Source organism: Sinohyriopsis cumingii, chromosome 4 (assembly GCF_028554795.1).
Source record: "Sinohyriopsis cumingii isolate HCF-2022 chromosome 4, ASM2855479v2, whole genome shotgun sequence".
Taxonomy (NCBI): Eukaryota; Metazoa; Mollusca; class Bivalvia; order Unionida; family Unionidae; genus Sinohyriopsis; species Sinohyriopsis cumingii.
Genome location: NC_142964.1, coordinates 72053210 through 72067129, shown reverse-complemented (window position 1 = coordinate 72067129; position 13920 = coordinate 72053210). Strand labels below are relative to the sequence as shown.

Sequence of the window (13920 nt, the reverse complement as noted above, 5' to 3'; positions counted from 1 at the left end):
GGCTAACTTCGATCTGTGAGAAAGCTTGCCAGTAGCTTCTCTTGGGTTGGTGGTTCTTCCCGGGGCTTTCCCAGGGTTCTTCCTCCACCAGTTATACTGGCTGCCATGTATAGCCTAACTTGTGCTGAAAAGTGGCATTAAACCCTACAACAACAACAACAGCAACATCCTACAGACCAGGTTTCTTGCATAACTGCTTTTGCATTGTGTTTTAGGTAGGTATTTTCATTTAAAATTGATATTGGTAGCTCATTATGACATACAAGAGATTTATGAATGATAGCACTGCTTGATTTTTCTTAAGAAGTGAACAACCCATTTAGGACTTTTGTGATGTTTTTCAGTAGAAGGAACCCTATTGAATTTACAGTAGGTGGACTTTTATTATGGATCATGTTAGGTACCTCAATTGGATAGAGACGTTTTTTGTGAGTGATGTTTTTTATATTGAAGATAATACATTCCTCCTCAGTGCTTTTGATGTGCATAGTATTTACAAAGATTTTACAGATTAATATTGTTAACCAATTTGTGACATGTAGAGCTTGGACCCATGCATGTCATTTCATAGTGTGCTAGCAGATCAAGTTGTATCCTGTTTGACAGGAACATTAGATAGAACAGTGCAGAACCTAATATACTAGCACCATTTGTGATGGTGGCTCTGGGTCTGTGCTGTTGACAGTTACACAATATCCTGTTATTACCTTTGAATATAGAGATCATGAATTTTTTGCCTGTTCTTCTTCAGTTGTGCAGGATAAGAACTATGTGATGGATTACACACTTGTGGAAGCAGATGACAGCTCCAGTACCTCATCACGGGCATGTTCTCCAGACTTATTTGCAGGTCGACCTGCAGTAACGCCAACACTTTCCTATTCCTCCACCAAGGTACAATATCTGTTGATAATATACTCAAGACTGACCTTTTTTTGCCCACCATGTCAGTGATAGGCGCATATAGTGTTGCCTTTGTCCATCTGTCTATCCATCAATCACACCGTGGTCAGATTTTGCCTTTAGGTCACTGGTTGGACAACCAGTTTTAGTTCCCTTTATTAATTGAAAATAACTTGAGTTGTGAAATTAACTGGATACATTTTTATTCTGAATATTTCTGATTACAATGATAAGTACAAGAAGACATATCTATTATTAGATTCTTTACATTCAGGGCAATGACAGTGGTTGCTATTGTGCTGTTTGATTCTGTAGAGATTTGTTGTCTAATTTTCCTCAGACTTTCTCATACAAAATCAGAACTGAGGCCCAGTTTGACAATCTTAATAGAACCAATCTATGGAGGATAACAGCACATTTGCAATCCATTGTTGTTTTTAACTTCCATCATAGCAGTCATAACTACAGGTATAAAGTCTCTGATTACGAATATGATCTCTTATACTGGGCATCAGTTGGTTGGATGTAGTACAGATTCTTCATCTAGTATCCAGGCCACCCTTGCTTAGCTAGGTAAAAAAATATTATCATCAACAAATAAATAACTGAACAATTCATGGTAAACACAGGTGATGAAATGCAGGGATCACTAAAAGTTATCATGCTAAAAGTTCAATTTCTTGTTGCAAAATGGCAGGTTACTTAAGTAGCTGTTGTATATACTGAATGTGGACATGGGTGTGCATGCTCAGTTGTGATCAGAAATACTCCAGATAGCATGTTACTCATGTAGCTGTTGTAATTACTGGGTGTGGACATGGGTGTGCATGCTAAGTTGTGATCAGAAATACTCCAGATAGCATGTTACTCAAGTAGGTGTTGTATATACTGAATGTGAACATGGGCGTGCGTGCTCAGTTGTGATCAGAAATACTCCAGATAGCATGTTACTCATGTAGCTGTTGTAATTACTGAATGTGGACATGGGTGTGCATGCTAAGTTGTGATCAGAAATACTCCAGATAGCATGTTACTCAAATAGCTGTTGTATATACTGAATGTGGACAGGGGTGTGCATGCTAAGTTGTGATCAGAAATACTCCAGATAGCATGTTACTCAAGTAGCTGTTGTATATACTGAATGTGGACAGGGGTGTGCATGCTCAGTTGTGATCAGAAATACTCCAGATAGCATGTTACTCAAATAGCTGTTGTATATACTGAATGTGGACAGGGGTGTGCATGCTCAGTTGTGATCAGAAATACTCCAGATAGCATGTTACTCAAATAGCTGTTGTATATACTGAATGTGGACATGAGTGTGCATGCTCAGTTGTGATCAGAAATACTCCAGATAGCATGTTACTCAAGTAGGTGTTGTATATACTGAATGTGGACATGGGTGTGCATGCTCAGTTGTGATCAGAAATACTCCAGATAGCATGTTACTCATGTAGCTGTTGTAATTACTGGGTGTGGACATGAGTGTGCATGCTCAGTTGTGATCAGAAATACTCCAGATAGCATGTTACTCAAATAGCTGTTGTATATACTGAATGTGGACATGGATGTGCATGCTAAGTTGTGATCAGAAATACACCAGATAGCATGTTACTCATGTAGCTGTTGTAATTACTGAATGTGGACATGGGTGTGCATGCTCAGTTGTGATCAGAAATACTCCAGATAGCATGTTACTCATGTAGCTGTTGTAATTACTGGGTGTGGACATGAGTGTGCATGCTCAGTTGTGATCAGAAATACTCCAGATAGCATGTTACTCAAGTAGCTGTTGTATATACTGAATGTGGACAAGGGTGTGCATGCTCAGTTGTGATCAGAAATACTCCAGATAGCATGTTACTCAAGTAGCTGTTGTATATACTGAATGTGGACATGGGTGTGCAAGCTCAGTTGTGATCAGAAATACTCCAGATAGCATGTTACTCATGTAGCTGTTGTAATTACTGGGTGTGGACTTGGGTGTGCATGCTCAGTTGTGATCAGAAATACTCCAGATAGCATGTTACTCATGTAGCTGTTGTAATTACTGGGTGTGGACATGGGTGTGCATGCTCAATTGTGATCAGAAATACTCCAGATAGCATGTTACTCAAATAGCTGTTGTATATACTGAATGTGGACATGGGTGTGCATGCTAAGCTGTGATCAGAAATACTCCAGATAGCATGTTACTCATGTAGCTGTTGTAATTACTGAATGTGGACATGGGTGTGCATGCTCAGTTGTGATCAGAAATACTCCAGATAGCATGTTACTCATGTAGCTGTTGTAATTACTGGGTGTGGACATGGGTGTGCATGCTCAATTGTGATCAGAAATACTCCAGATAGCATGTTACTCAAGTAGCTGTTGTATATACTGAATGTGGACAGGGGTGTGCATGCTCAGTTGTGATCAGAAATACTCCAGATAGCATGTTACTCATGTAGCTGTTGTAATTACTGGGTGTGGACTTGGGTGTGCATGCTCAGTTGTGATCAGAAATACTCCAGATAGCATGTTACTCATGTAGCTGTTGTAATTACTGGGTGTGGACATGGGTGTGCATGCTCAATTGTGATCAGAAATACTCCAGATAGCATGTTACTCAAATAGCTGTTGTATATACTGAATGTGGACATGGGTGTGCATGCTAAGTTGTGATCAGAAATACTCCAGATAGCATGTTACTCATGTAGCTGTTGTAATTACTGAATGTGGACATGGGTGTGCATGCTCAGTTGTGATCAGAAATACTCCAGATAGCATGTTACTCAAGTAGCTGTTGTATATACTGAATGTGGACAAGGGTGTGCATGCTCAGTTGTGATCAGAAATACTCCAGATAGCATGTTACTCAAGTAGCTGTTGTATATACTGAATGTGGACATGGGTGTGCAAGCTCAGTTGTGATCAGAAATACTCCAGATAGCATGTTACTCATGTAGCTGTTGTAATTACTGGGTGTGGACTTGGGTGTGCATGCTCAGTTGTGATCAGAAATACTCCAGATAGCATGTTACTCATGTAGCTGTTGTAATTACTGGGTGTGGACATGGGTGTGCATGCTCAATTGTGATCAGAAATACTCCAGATAGCATGTTACTCAAATAGCTGTTGTATATACTGAATGTGGACATGGGTGTGCATGCTAAGTTGTGATCAGAAATACTCCAGATAGCATGTTACTCATGTAGCTGTTGTAATTACTGAATGTGGACATGGGTGTGCATGCTCAGTTGTGATCAGAAATACTCCAGATAGCATGTTACTCAAGTAGCTGTTGTATATACTGAATGTGGACAAGGGTGTGCATGCTCAGTTGTGATCAGAAATACTCCAGATAGCATGTTACTCATGTAGCTGTTGTATATACTGAATGTGGACATGGGTGTGCATGCTCAGTTGTGATCAGAAATACTCCAGATAGCATGTTACTCAAATAGCTGTTGTATATACTGAATGTGGACATGGGTGTGTATGCTCAGTTGTGATCAGAAATGCTCAAAATAGCAGGCTACTCAACCAGCTGTTTAATACTATTGGTGAATAGTGATTTACATACACCAGTTTGATCAGAAATACTCAAGAGAAAGTTTGTACAGTTTTTTTCACAATTGATTCCATTCTGTTCTTTTTTGAAGAAAGGAAAATTGCTGTCTGTACTTGTCCTTTTCCTCCCAAATCAGCTTGATTTACTGTGTTATAAGAAAGAATCCATGAGGAATAAAATGGGGTTGGGGAGAGGGAGTGGTTGCTGGAAGATAGTAGAAACTTCTTGTCATACAGTATTATGTAAGATGAAAAGTTCTTTTATTCAAAGATAATTAAGATGGCAGCAGGCATCATAGGGTTGATTTTTCAGTTAGCTACTGGAAAGGCAGTATTTTCTGGTTGATAGTTATCAGAGGAAGGTTTATGGTTGTCTTAGTTGAATTTGTACTTAAATTTAGCTCATCAGTTAGAGATACTCAGAAGAAAATTTGCATAGTGTACTACTTAGATATAATCTTGCTAAACAGGGTTTTCCTGGTGTTAATTTTGTATGCACAGAATCCCATGAACCTTTAAACAACCCTTGCCTGTTGAAGTGTGATTTACTCTTTAAGTCTAGAAAATGTATCCCACAGGAGCTCAGTACAAATGAAATTACAAGTAACAGTCAGTGGATGGAGGGCTGGTGTTGCAAACCTGCTACATGTACACTACCCCATAACAAACATGGTTCAGATATTATCCACCAAGGAGTAAATTAATTCACCTCTTTTTAAGAAGAATTTTTACAAATGCCAATCTCCCAAGGGACAGAAAGTTATCAAATCAAAGTGTTCTTTCAGATCAAAATAATATAGATATCCAGTCACAGAAACATACATTAAGTTAATAACTACAACCAAGTAGATGCAAATCAGGACTGGCCAATCTCTCAGAACTTCTTAACCCATTAGTACTCTTTTCAGAGAAATGTCCAACAGCTGTAATGCATTTCCTTTTGCCAATCCAATATTGCATCTGTGGTAAATGCCCATTGCGGAAACATTTCAGCCATGGAAATGTTCTAATCAGCCACATACAGATTCATGTATATGGCACTTTAGTCCTTATCGCTGACTTAGCCATATGAACTATGTAACAACACATAGGAATTTCCAGCAGTGGTCCAATTTTGAAGAATTATACTGTTCATGACAGATGTTGTATTATTTAGAAAATTAGAAAGACAGTTGCTTTTTTAGTTCTTATTTATTAAGAGTTATACTTCTAAACCTTACTTGTTAACAGATTATTCAGTACTTCTTCGACTTGTGTCATGGATTATTTTTCACTAAAGAATTGAAGGATGCAGCACCTGAGCAAGAATCAAATGCCACAAAAGATGTGTTCTTTTTCTCTTTCTTTCCATGCTGAATTAAAGCTTTATGGTAAGCAGAATCTCAAATGTGTAATGATTTATGAAAGATAAATAATTTCTAGCGTTAGGTCACCAAAGCTTACAGAAGCTGGAGATTATTTAACTCATTTCATAAATTCAGTATAACTCATTTCATAAATTCAGTATTAAATCTTTACCCATTTGAGATCCTCTATATAGCAAACACTGGAACAAAATGTGAGAATGTGAAAAGTTTAAAGAACATCTGATAATACAAAAATGATTTAGAAAGTGTTGAATTCAAGACTTTCTTGATAATAGCAAGCCTAAGTTTACTTGCAGCTACATGTAGTTTCCTCTTGTCATTTGATTTTCAGCTGTTAAATTTCTTGCTTCTGCTAAACGTATTTTCAATATTATACAGCAAAAACATTCAGGGCTATTTAATTCAGCATAATGATTCTCTTTGAAAATTATAAAGAGCTTGATAACTTGGTATGTCACTCCAATACTGTTCCAGTGGCTTAAGTGGTTAGAGCATCTGCCTTGGTTGTGGGAGGCCACAGGTTTGAACCCTGGCTGAGTCATACCAAAGACTTACAAAAATGGTACTAACAGTTGCCTCTCTTGGCGCTCATCATTCAGAGGTTAGTGTTAGGACTGGTTGGCCTGGTGTCAGGATAATGTGACTGGGTGGGACATGATGCTACATATCTGCAGCACAATGTCCCAGTGCTAGACATCACTATAAACTGCCTTACTGCAGATGTCATAGCCATTTGACTAAAATGTTAAAGCTACGTTAAAAATATGAAGCACGCACGCACGCACACACACACACACACACTCTCTTGTCACTCCTTCTCCTACCCTCCATTACCCTGCTATTCCCTAGGCTCCCTGTGTCCTTTTCTATCAACCCATGACTTTTGTAGTAAAGAAAAAAGGTATAATTATAGATTCATCCTGCAAAAGAATAGGATAAGCATATAATTTGTATTGTATGGAAAACTTAATTTTCATATTATGGGTAGCAATAAGTCTCTGTAGCGCAGTTCTTCTCTTGGACTTTTTAAGTACATAAGGCAGACTGTATGATGTTACATTTAGGAAACTTTATCAAAGGAACCGTCTCAGTTAGTATACCACCCTAAGAGCCAATTGCATTTTCTTGAGACTTTCCACAGGACATAAAAAAATCCACTTGAGTCTATTACAAAAAGCAAAATATTGGAGCTATCAACAATCACTTGACAATAATATGGCAAAGCCCATGAAGGGCAAGATTCAGTCAGCTTCATTACAGGTAAGTTTAGTAATACTTAGATGAGTTTACTAAGTTGGGGCGTATCAATCAACAAAATATGTTTGCTTTTTATTTGATGTGGGAATAACATAAAAAAAAAATGAATGTGTAATTGCTTTTTACCCCAAAATACACATAACTTGTTGTTAAGGTATGCTTAATTTTTTTTCAGGTATCCACACAATTCTTGCCTCTACCTAAAGGTGTAGAAGTCATTTCTGCCAGTGTAGCAGCTGGCCATCTTAGCTCAGCATCCATCTACCCAGCATGCCTTGCACCATATCTCCTAGTTACAGCCTGCTCAGATGGGGAAGTTCGTTTCTGGCAGTGTAATGTTACCAGTCCTTTTGGCAATCCCATTAATATAGACCTAAGTAGTGGTCCCAGCTCTCTCAGTGCCACAAAAGTTATTCACGAATTTGGAATTGAGAATTATGGTGGGATCAAGAGACCGTCTCGGGTGTCTCACAGTAGTCTAGTCATACCAGAAGCCTCATTCACATGGAAAGAATGGAAAATGATGTACCAGGAGGACGAGTCAAGTGCAATACATGTTCCAGGTAATTGAACTTAACCTGCAAATTCCTTTTCTTCCTTGAAAAGCTTTGAGGATAGGATTGTTGTATAGTGTTTTGTGATATTATAACTGTATGATTAGATGCCATATTGTCGAAACTAACATTTCAGTCAAACTTGTTTCTAGCGGAACATTTTAGTATGGGCCCATTTCTCTAATTATAATCAATGAATCAATCAAATCAAGCAAATCAAATCAATTCAGTAAATCGGTCAGTCATTCAATCAACCAATCGGTGAATCAGAATATTTTTGACAGCTAGAATGTAATATGGAGAGATAGAGCTATTGTTATGGCTGGCTGTATTCCTTCTATATGCCTGTAAGTAAGTTTATTTTTAATGTATACAACTCCAATCATTCAAGGTATTTTGGCCAGTGATGGTATACTTGTCAAGCACAAATAAGTTGTGTAGAGGTGACTTTTTGAGGAATTTTCTGCATTCAATATTTTTTATGTTAACATTGAAACAAAGTGTAGCATAAGTATAATAATACTGGGTTTACATAATTAGTATATAAATTGAGTGTCCTTGCATAAATGGGAGACCCTCAAAGATATCATTATAAATGATTCTTGTTTGCATTATATGCATATATTTTTCTGTCAGATGCATTGTGTGGCCATAAAATGTTAGAATACTTATGTATCCATAAAACTTTGGAATATACGTTCCACTACCCAAAAAAACCAAGCTTTTCCAGGCTTGAAAGTGAAGTGAAAATCATCGGTTTCTCTGAGAATAATTATCTGATCATAGAGCCAAAATACCAAAATCTTAATCCCTTCTAACAAAATGTAAATAGTTGTTAGGAATGTTGCTCCAGTTTAAAACTGGAAAGAATGCTGCTGACTACAAAAAAATTATACTCATTTTGATAGATGTGTCCACACCCTAGAATAATCATGTTTACTTTCCTTTCTTTCTGTAACATTTTATCCTACCCTCTTCTAAACATAGTTTTATGTTGTTTGTTTTTAGGCAAGCCGATCACAGTTTCCTGTGCTTACACAGGGCGTGTAGCAATAGCCTATAGATTTGGAGGCATCAAGACTATATCCAACCAGCCAGAAAACAAGTTCTTCAATCTCTGTGTAGCAATCTATGAATGTGAATCCACAGGTGAGAAATTGGTCCAAACCAGGCAGTTATTAGTCCAGTAGTAATAACTTTGTCTTTCAGTCCAGCTGTCCTTTTGTTTACACTTCCTGTAACCAACAAATCATTGCCACCCGCACATAATTCCATGTCATTTATGTCTAAGTTATACACATGAGAAAAATGATCACTTTAGTTTTCAGTGATTTGCATTTTTGTATTACTGTTACATGCATGTATGTGTAAACCTTGGATTGCCAGGCTCCCCAACCTTAAAATTGTTTGTTGTCTGGTGGAATAAATACTTTAAACAACATAAAGACAACAAGAAATACCTTTTGAATTTTCGGCGATCTGTTTGTAACTTGAACTAACCTTTTCTTAATTTAAAGAAAAATTAACCATAAGTTGTTAGGATTTTACATGCAACCCTACATCACCACCTGACCAGGTTTATGGGGAATTATTTTCCATCCTGATCTTTACTTATGTGCATTTATTTAAATTCAACATAATGCATTAATACAAAGACACATACAATCACAAATATTGTACAAAAAGAACCAGTGTGTTTTAAATTGCCTGCTTGTTTGTTTCATGTGAATGTAAAGAAAAACAAAGAAATCAGACCAATAGTTGACAAAAGGGTTCACTTTTTCTTAAACTTATCACTTCTGTTAATCACTTTGGTGACATATTTTTCAGCCATTTGTATGATAAAACACAATATTTATAACCGGTGAAATGTGCTATTTTTGATAAGATTTCTAAGTTTTTATTTCCTATAAAGACACCTTTAATTTTAAATTTGGGTTGTATGTTTCAATCCATTCCACAAATAATTTCCAAAAATGTTCAGTAACTGAACAATCATAGAATAAGTGCTCAGTTTGTTCTGTTCCTGCCTTACGGAAGGGACGTTAATCATCAGCATTTAAATGAATGCTTTTCAAAAACTTTTGTGGCAATAGTTATAAAAAGAAAGCTGAAATTAAAGTTAATCAGTTTTGTGTTTATGTACAAAGGTTAACCAAAACAAAAGAGCTGGTCCATTCATTTACACCAATTGTAAACCCTAGGTGCCTAGACCAAGTATCATATTTACTTTTGTATGTTGGTTTTTATTAGATCTTTATAAATACATTTATTTTTTGCTCTTTCCCCAAAGAGGGAAGTTTTGTCATGGAAAGTATTTGCATATTTAAACAACTTTTAATTTTCTTTTTCAATTTCACTGATATATTTCAGAAGTTTTAGCAATCTGTTTGTAACTTGACCATGCCAAAACTAGGTTCAGAGAGAGAGAGAGAGAGACAGAGAAGGAGATAGAGAGAGATTTTTTGCATTGGGAAAGAGAGAGTTTTTTTGCATAGGGAACATAGAAAAACAAACATTTAGTTAAGACCACATATTTTTTTCCTGTGTAGCAAATGTAAAGAAAATGGTACAAAAATAGTGTCCTTTATGGATGGGTGGTCTATTTACAAGTGTATCTGCTAAGGCAGGATTTGCTATATTATAACATATGAAGTAAATAACTTTCTGCTATGACTGCCATTCCCCAGTTGTAGACAGTGTATGGCCTGTAGTGAATCCTCAGTGTTTTTATTTAGAAAAATGAAACTCTTCTTTTTTTTTCTCTTCAGGGGGATCTGAGTGGGTTAGAGAGGATACAATAGAACTGAAAAACATCAAGATGCCAGATCCTAAGGCAGAGATTGATTTAGATGTGATTTATGGCAGTTCAGAGAGTGTACTCAAGACCCCAGAATACCCCACATCAGAAAGTCCAAAGAGCCTGACCCCTTCTCAGTCTCTTGTGAACATTGTGAACATGAGTCGTACCAAATCTGTTCCAAGTATTAGTACGATATACAGTGTCAGGAGATCCATTTCAGTACCACATGCTCATTTGGAGGGTGTATTGCAACAGAAACATTTGGTACAGCTTGACTGGGTTTCGACAGAGGATGGTTCCCATGTGTTGACAGTTGGGGTTGGACCTAAGATTATGATGTATGGCCAAGTGTCAAATGAAATAGTACAAGCCTCACAGAAAGCAGGTGCAGAACAAAAAGGAAGCACTAAAATGACAGATCCTGGAAGAAAAGTTTCACTAAATGAATCAAACAGACGACGATCAATACTCCAAACAACCAAATCCATGCTTATTGATGATTATCAGGAACAGTTACAGTGGATGAAATTACGCTCCATTGAGCTCACTACTGCAGATGGTTTACCTCCCTTACCAATGCATATTTCATGGGTCCGTGGTGGTATTTTGGTAGTTGCGATGGACAATGAAATGCATGTTTACTCTCAATGGCAAAGTGGATCAAATCATGACCCCACTGTTACAGATGGGAAAGAAATGGATATCCGAGATTTTGGTAGTATGTCTTTCAATTTGGGAAAGCCAGGCCTGTTGCCACCAATCAAGTCCACTCCAAGTTTCAAACCCTCATACTCAGTGCCGAATTTCAAGAGAGTTGCCACTTCCTTAATGAAAAGAGACACACAGAAAACAGTGGCAAATTTGACAAATGAAACGTTAGAGCGGAGTGAAAGTGACCTTAGTCTAACAATTATTCATGAATTGGGCTTGTTTGAGGCATCCAGACAAGCTAATCCAGTGTTACCCCAGTATCACCCAAAGTCTCTCATGGAGTTGTTGAACTTCGGTAAAGTGAGGAGAGTGAAAGCCATATTAGCTCACTTAGTGCGATGTATAGCAGGAGGAGATGTGACACATGCAACATGCACTGAAGACAAAGATTGGGAGGATTCAAGGCATCATATCCGACAACGGGCTATGTCAGTATCTGCATTAAGCTCTGGTGAGCCAGTGCAAATTGAAGAGGAGGAAACTCTAGATTACATAGAAATCAGTTCTATTCCACCACTGCCACTATATGCCCTTCTTGCTGCTGATGGTGATCAAACTCAGATTAAGTCTGATGCATTAGAATGTGGGGCACCAAATGCTGACGAAGATCAAACTGACTACAATGAACTTTTCCAGACCAGTTTTGAAGATGAAGTTCTTGATACTAATGTATTGTCCACCTCCGCAGAAAATATGCCAAGCAAGGCAAACCTTTCTGCAAAAGGAAGTGCTTTGCCAACAGCAAACCCCAATTATTTTGGATCCGTACAGGCACATTTGCTAAGCAAGCATTTGACCCATGTACAACTTCCAGGACTATCCAGTTTGGATCAGATGTACCTTCTGGCATTGGCTGATACAGTAGCTCACATCAAAATGGATTTTGCTGACAGATTTGGAGAGAGTTCAAGTGAGTTTGTCCTATTTCCACTTATCATTATATATTGCTAGATAGCTGCAGATTTAAAAAAGTAAGCCAAACAAAAAGGTCCCATGTTTTGTGTTCTTTTATGAAACATAAAGTATGATATCGACAGATAAGGCAGCACTTTTAGACTAGGAAGCACTCTGAAAGTATGAGTAAATTTCTTCTATAATTTTGTCATGATCAGGATTAAGATAAACAAAACTCTTCTTATGTTAAGGTATTTTTCATGGCAGTTTAAAAAATTAGAAGAGCTGTTTGGCTGGCCTATATAGGACTGTTCCATTTAAATATACGTGGTACCCAGGGAAGGCAGTTTTAAAAAAATACATGTCAGGGTACTTTAACTGGACATAGTTCATATTAAAGTGAAAAGAAAATTCTAAATTGACTCTATAGTTGAGTATCCCAGATTAAAAGTGCCTTCTCTGGTTCCCAAAAATGTTTTACTAGAACAACCCTTATTGACCATCTGTCTATTATGTTTGTTATCACTGCCCCAAACCAAACTGCTTGGAGGATTGCCAAGACACTTTACACACATTCAACCCAAGGTCAGTTTGGTTCTGTATGAAAATGGTGCCGATTGAATAAGCAGTATGCTACCACAGTGGCCACCTAGAAAATCTTGTTATCTCTGCTTGGCTTGAATAGATTGTGTTTGTGTACAAACACAGACCTGCCAACTCTTACGATTTTGCCGTAAGATAATTGCCATTAAAATATGGACTTATGGCATAAAGGAAAAACTATGGAAAATAATAGTTGCTGAAACATCTGGATAATTTATTCATACATGCTTGATATAGATCAGGGTTTCATATTAGGATTAGTGAAATAAGTCAGGGAACCAGACTAATTTTACAGCAGTACCCCAGATGCTTTAAGCTATACCTATTTGTTAATGCAAAGCATCTGCATGATCAAACAAAAAAATTTAAAATGGCGTCCAGAAAGCAATGCATGTTTAAGACAAAAGGGAAAAAAAGCTTCTAAAAAAGTGTTAAAATCAAACACAGAAGAATAAAAAGGAGTATTCAAATTCTTGTGAATAAAACCTGGAAAGAACACAATTACATTTATTGGACATCATGTGCCAATTTGAGTTTGTCTTGTGGTGGGAGATATGATTGCCATCGTCATGTGAAATGGAAAAAGAATTTCCATGAATTATGTCAAGTTGAGAGATAGCAACAAGTCATTGAGTTGCATAGGGACCAGAACTAAAGTTTGTGCAACTGTACTAGTGGTAAATAAAGGCTATGCGTACTTTACAAACTTTTCAGTTGAACATAGTGTTTATTCTCTCTGCATCAAACTTTTTATTACGTTTTCCAGGTTTACAATAGTAGTTTTTGATATTTTGTTCTGCCTTACTGAGATGGACTTGTCAGGGTTGGCAGGTCTGCAAACACAAATCTAGTTGCACAAATTTGGTATGTTGGATCTATTGAATAATGTCTTACATAGTTTCATTAATTCAAGACTTTAAGCTTATAAAGTAGGAAAGAAACAGACATCTTCTTTTCCTACACTGTATTTACAGCAGAGAGCATCAATCCCTTTTGAGGGGCAATTATAGCATGAAAATCAGGTTGCCAACCCTTAAGACATTTGTTTTAATACCATATCTGTGCTTTGTTGTTGTTGTTGTGGGGTTTAACGCCATTTTTCAGCAAACAACAGGTTATGCATGTAGGCCAGTATTAATGGTGGAGGTAGAACCCGGGAAAACCCCGGGAAGAACCACCGACCTACGAGAAGCTACTGGCAAGCTTTCTCGCATACCCACATTGGCCGAATCCTAGACTCGAACCTACGCAGACAGAGGTGAGATGGCAGTGA

General features: G+C 37.4%; 1 protein-coding gene across 1 annotated transcript in view; it reads left to right on the top strand.

The window, feature by feature from the left end:
* Nucleotides 1-13920, top strand: part of LOC149801431 (dmX-like protein 2) — a 212399-nt gene that overhangs the window by 96774 nt on the left and 101705 nt on the right. Inside the window, exons 17-20 of the mRNA XM_089955559.1 lie at nucleotides 752-894; nucleotides 7258-7645; nucleotides 8645-8785; nucleotides 10408-12060. Of these exons, the coding sequence (XP_089811685.1) occupies nucleotides 752-894; nucleotides 7258-7645; nucleotides 8645-8785; nucleotides 10408-12060 (2325 nt within the window). The remainder of the gene's footprint in view (nucleotides 1-751; nucleotides 895-7257; nucleotides 7646-8644; nucleotides 8786-10407; nucleotides 12061-13920) is intronic.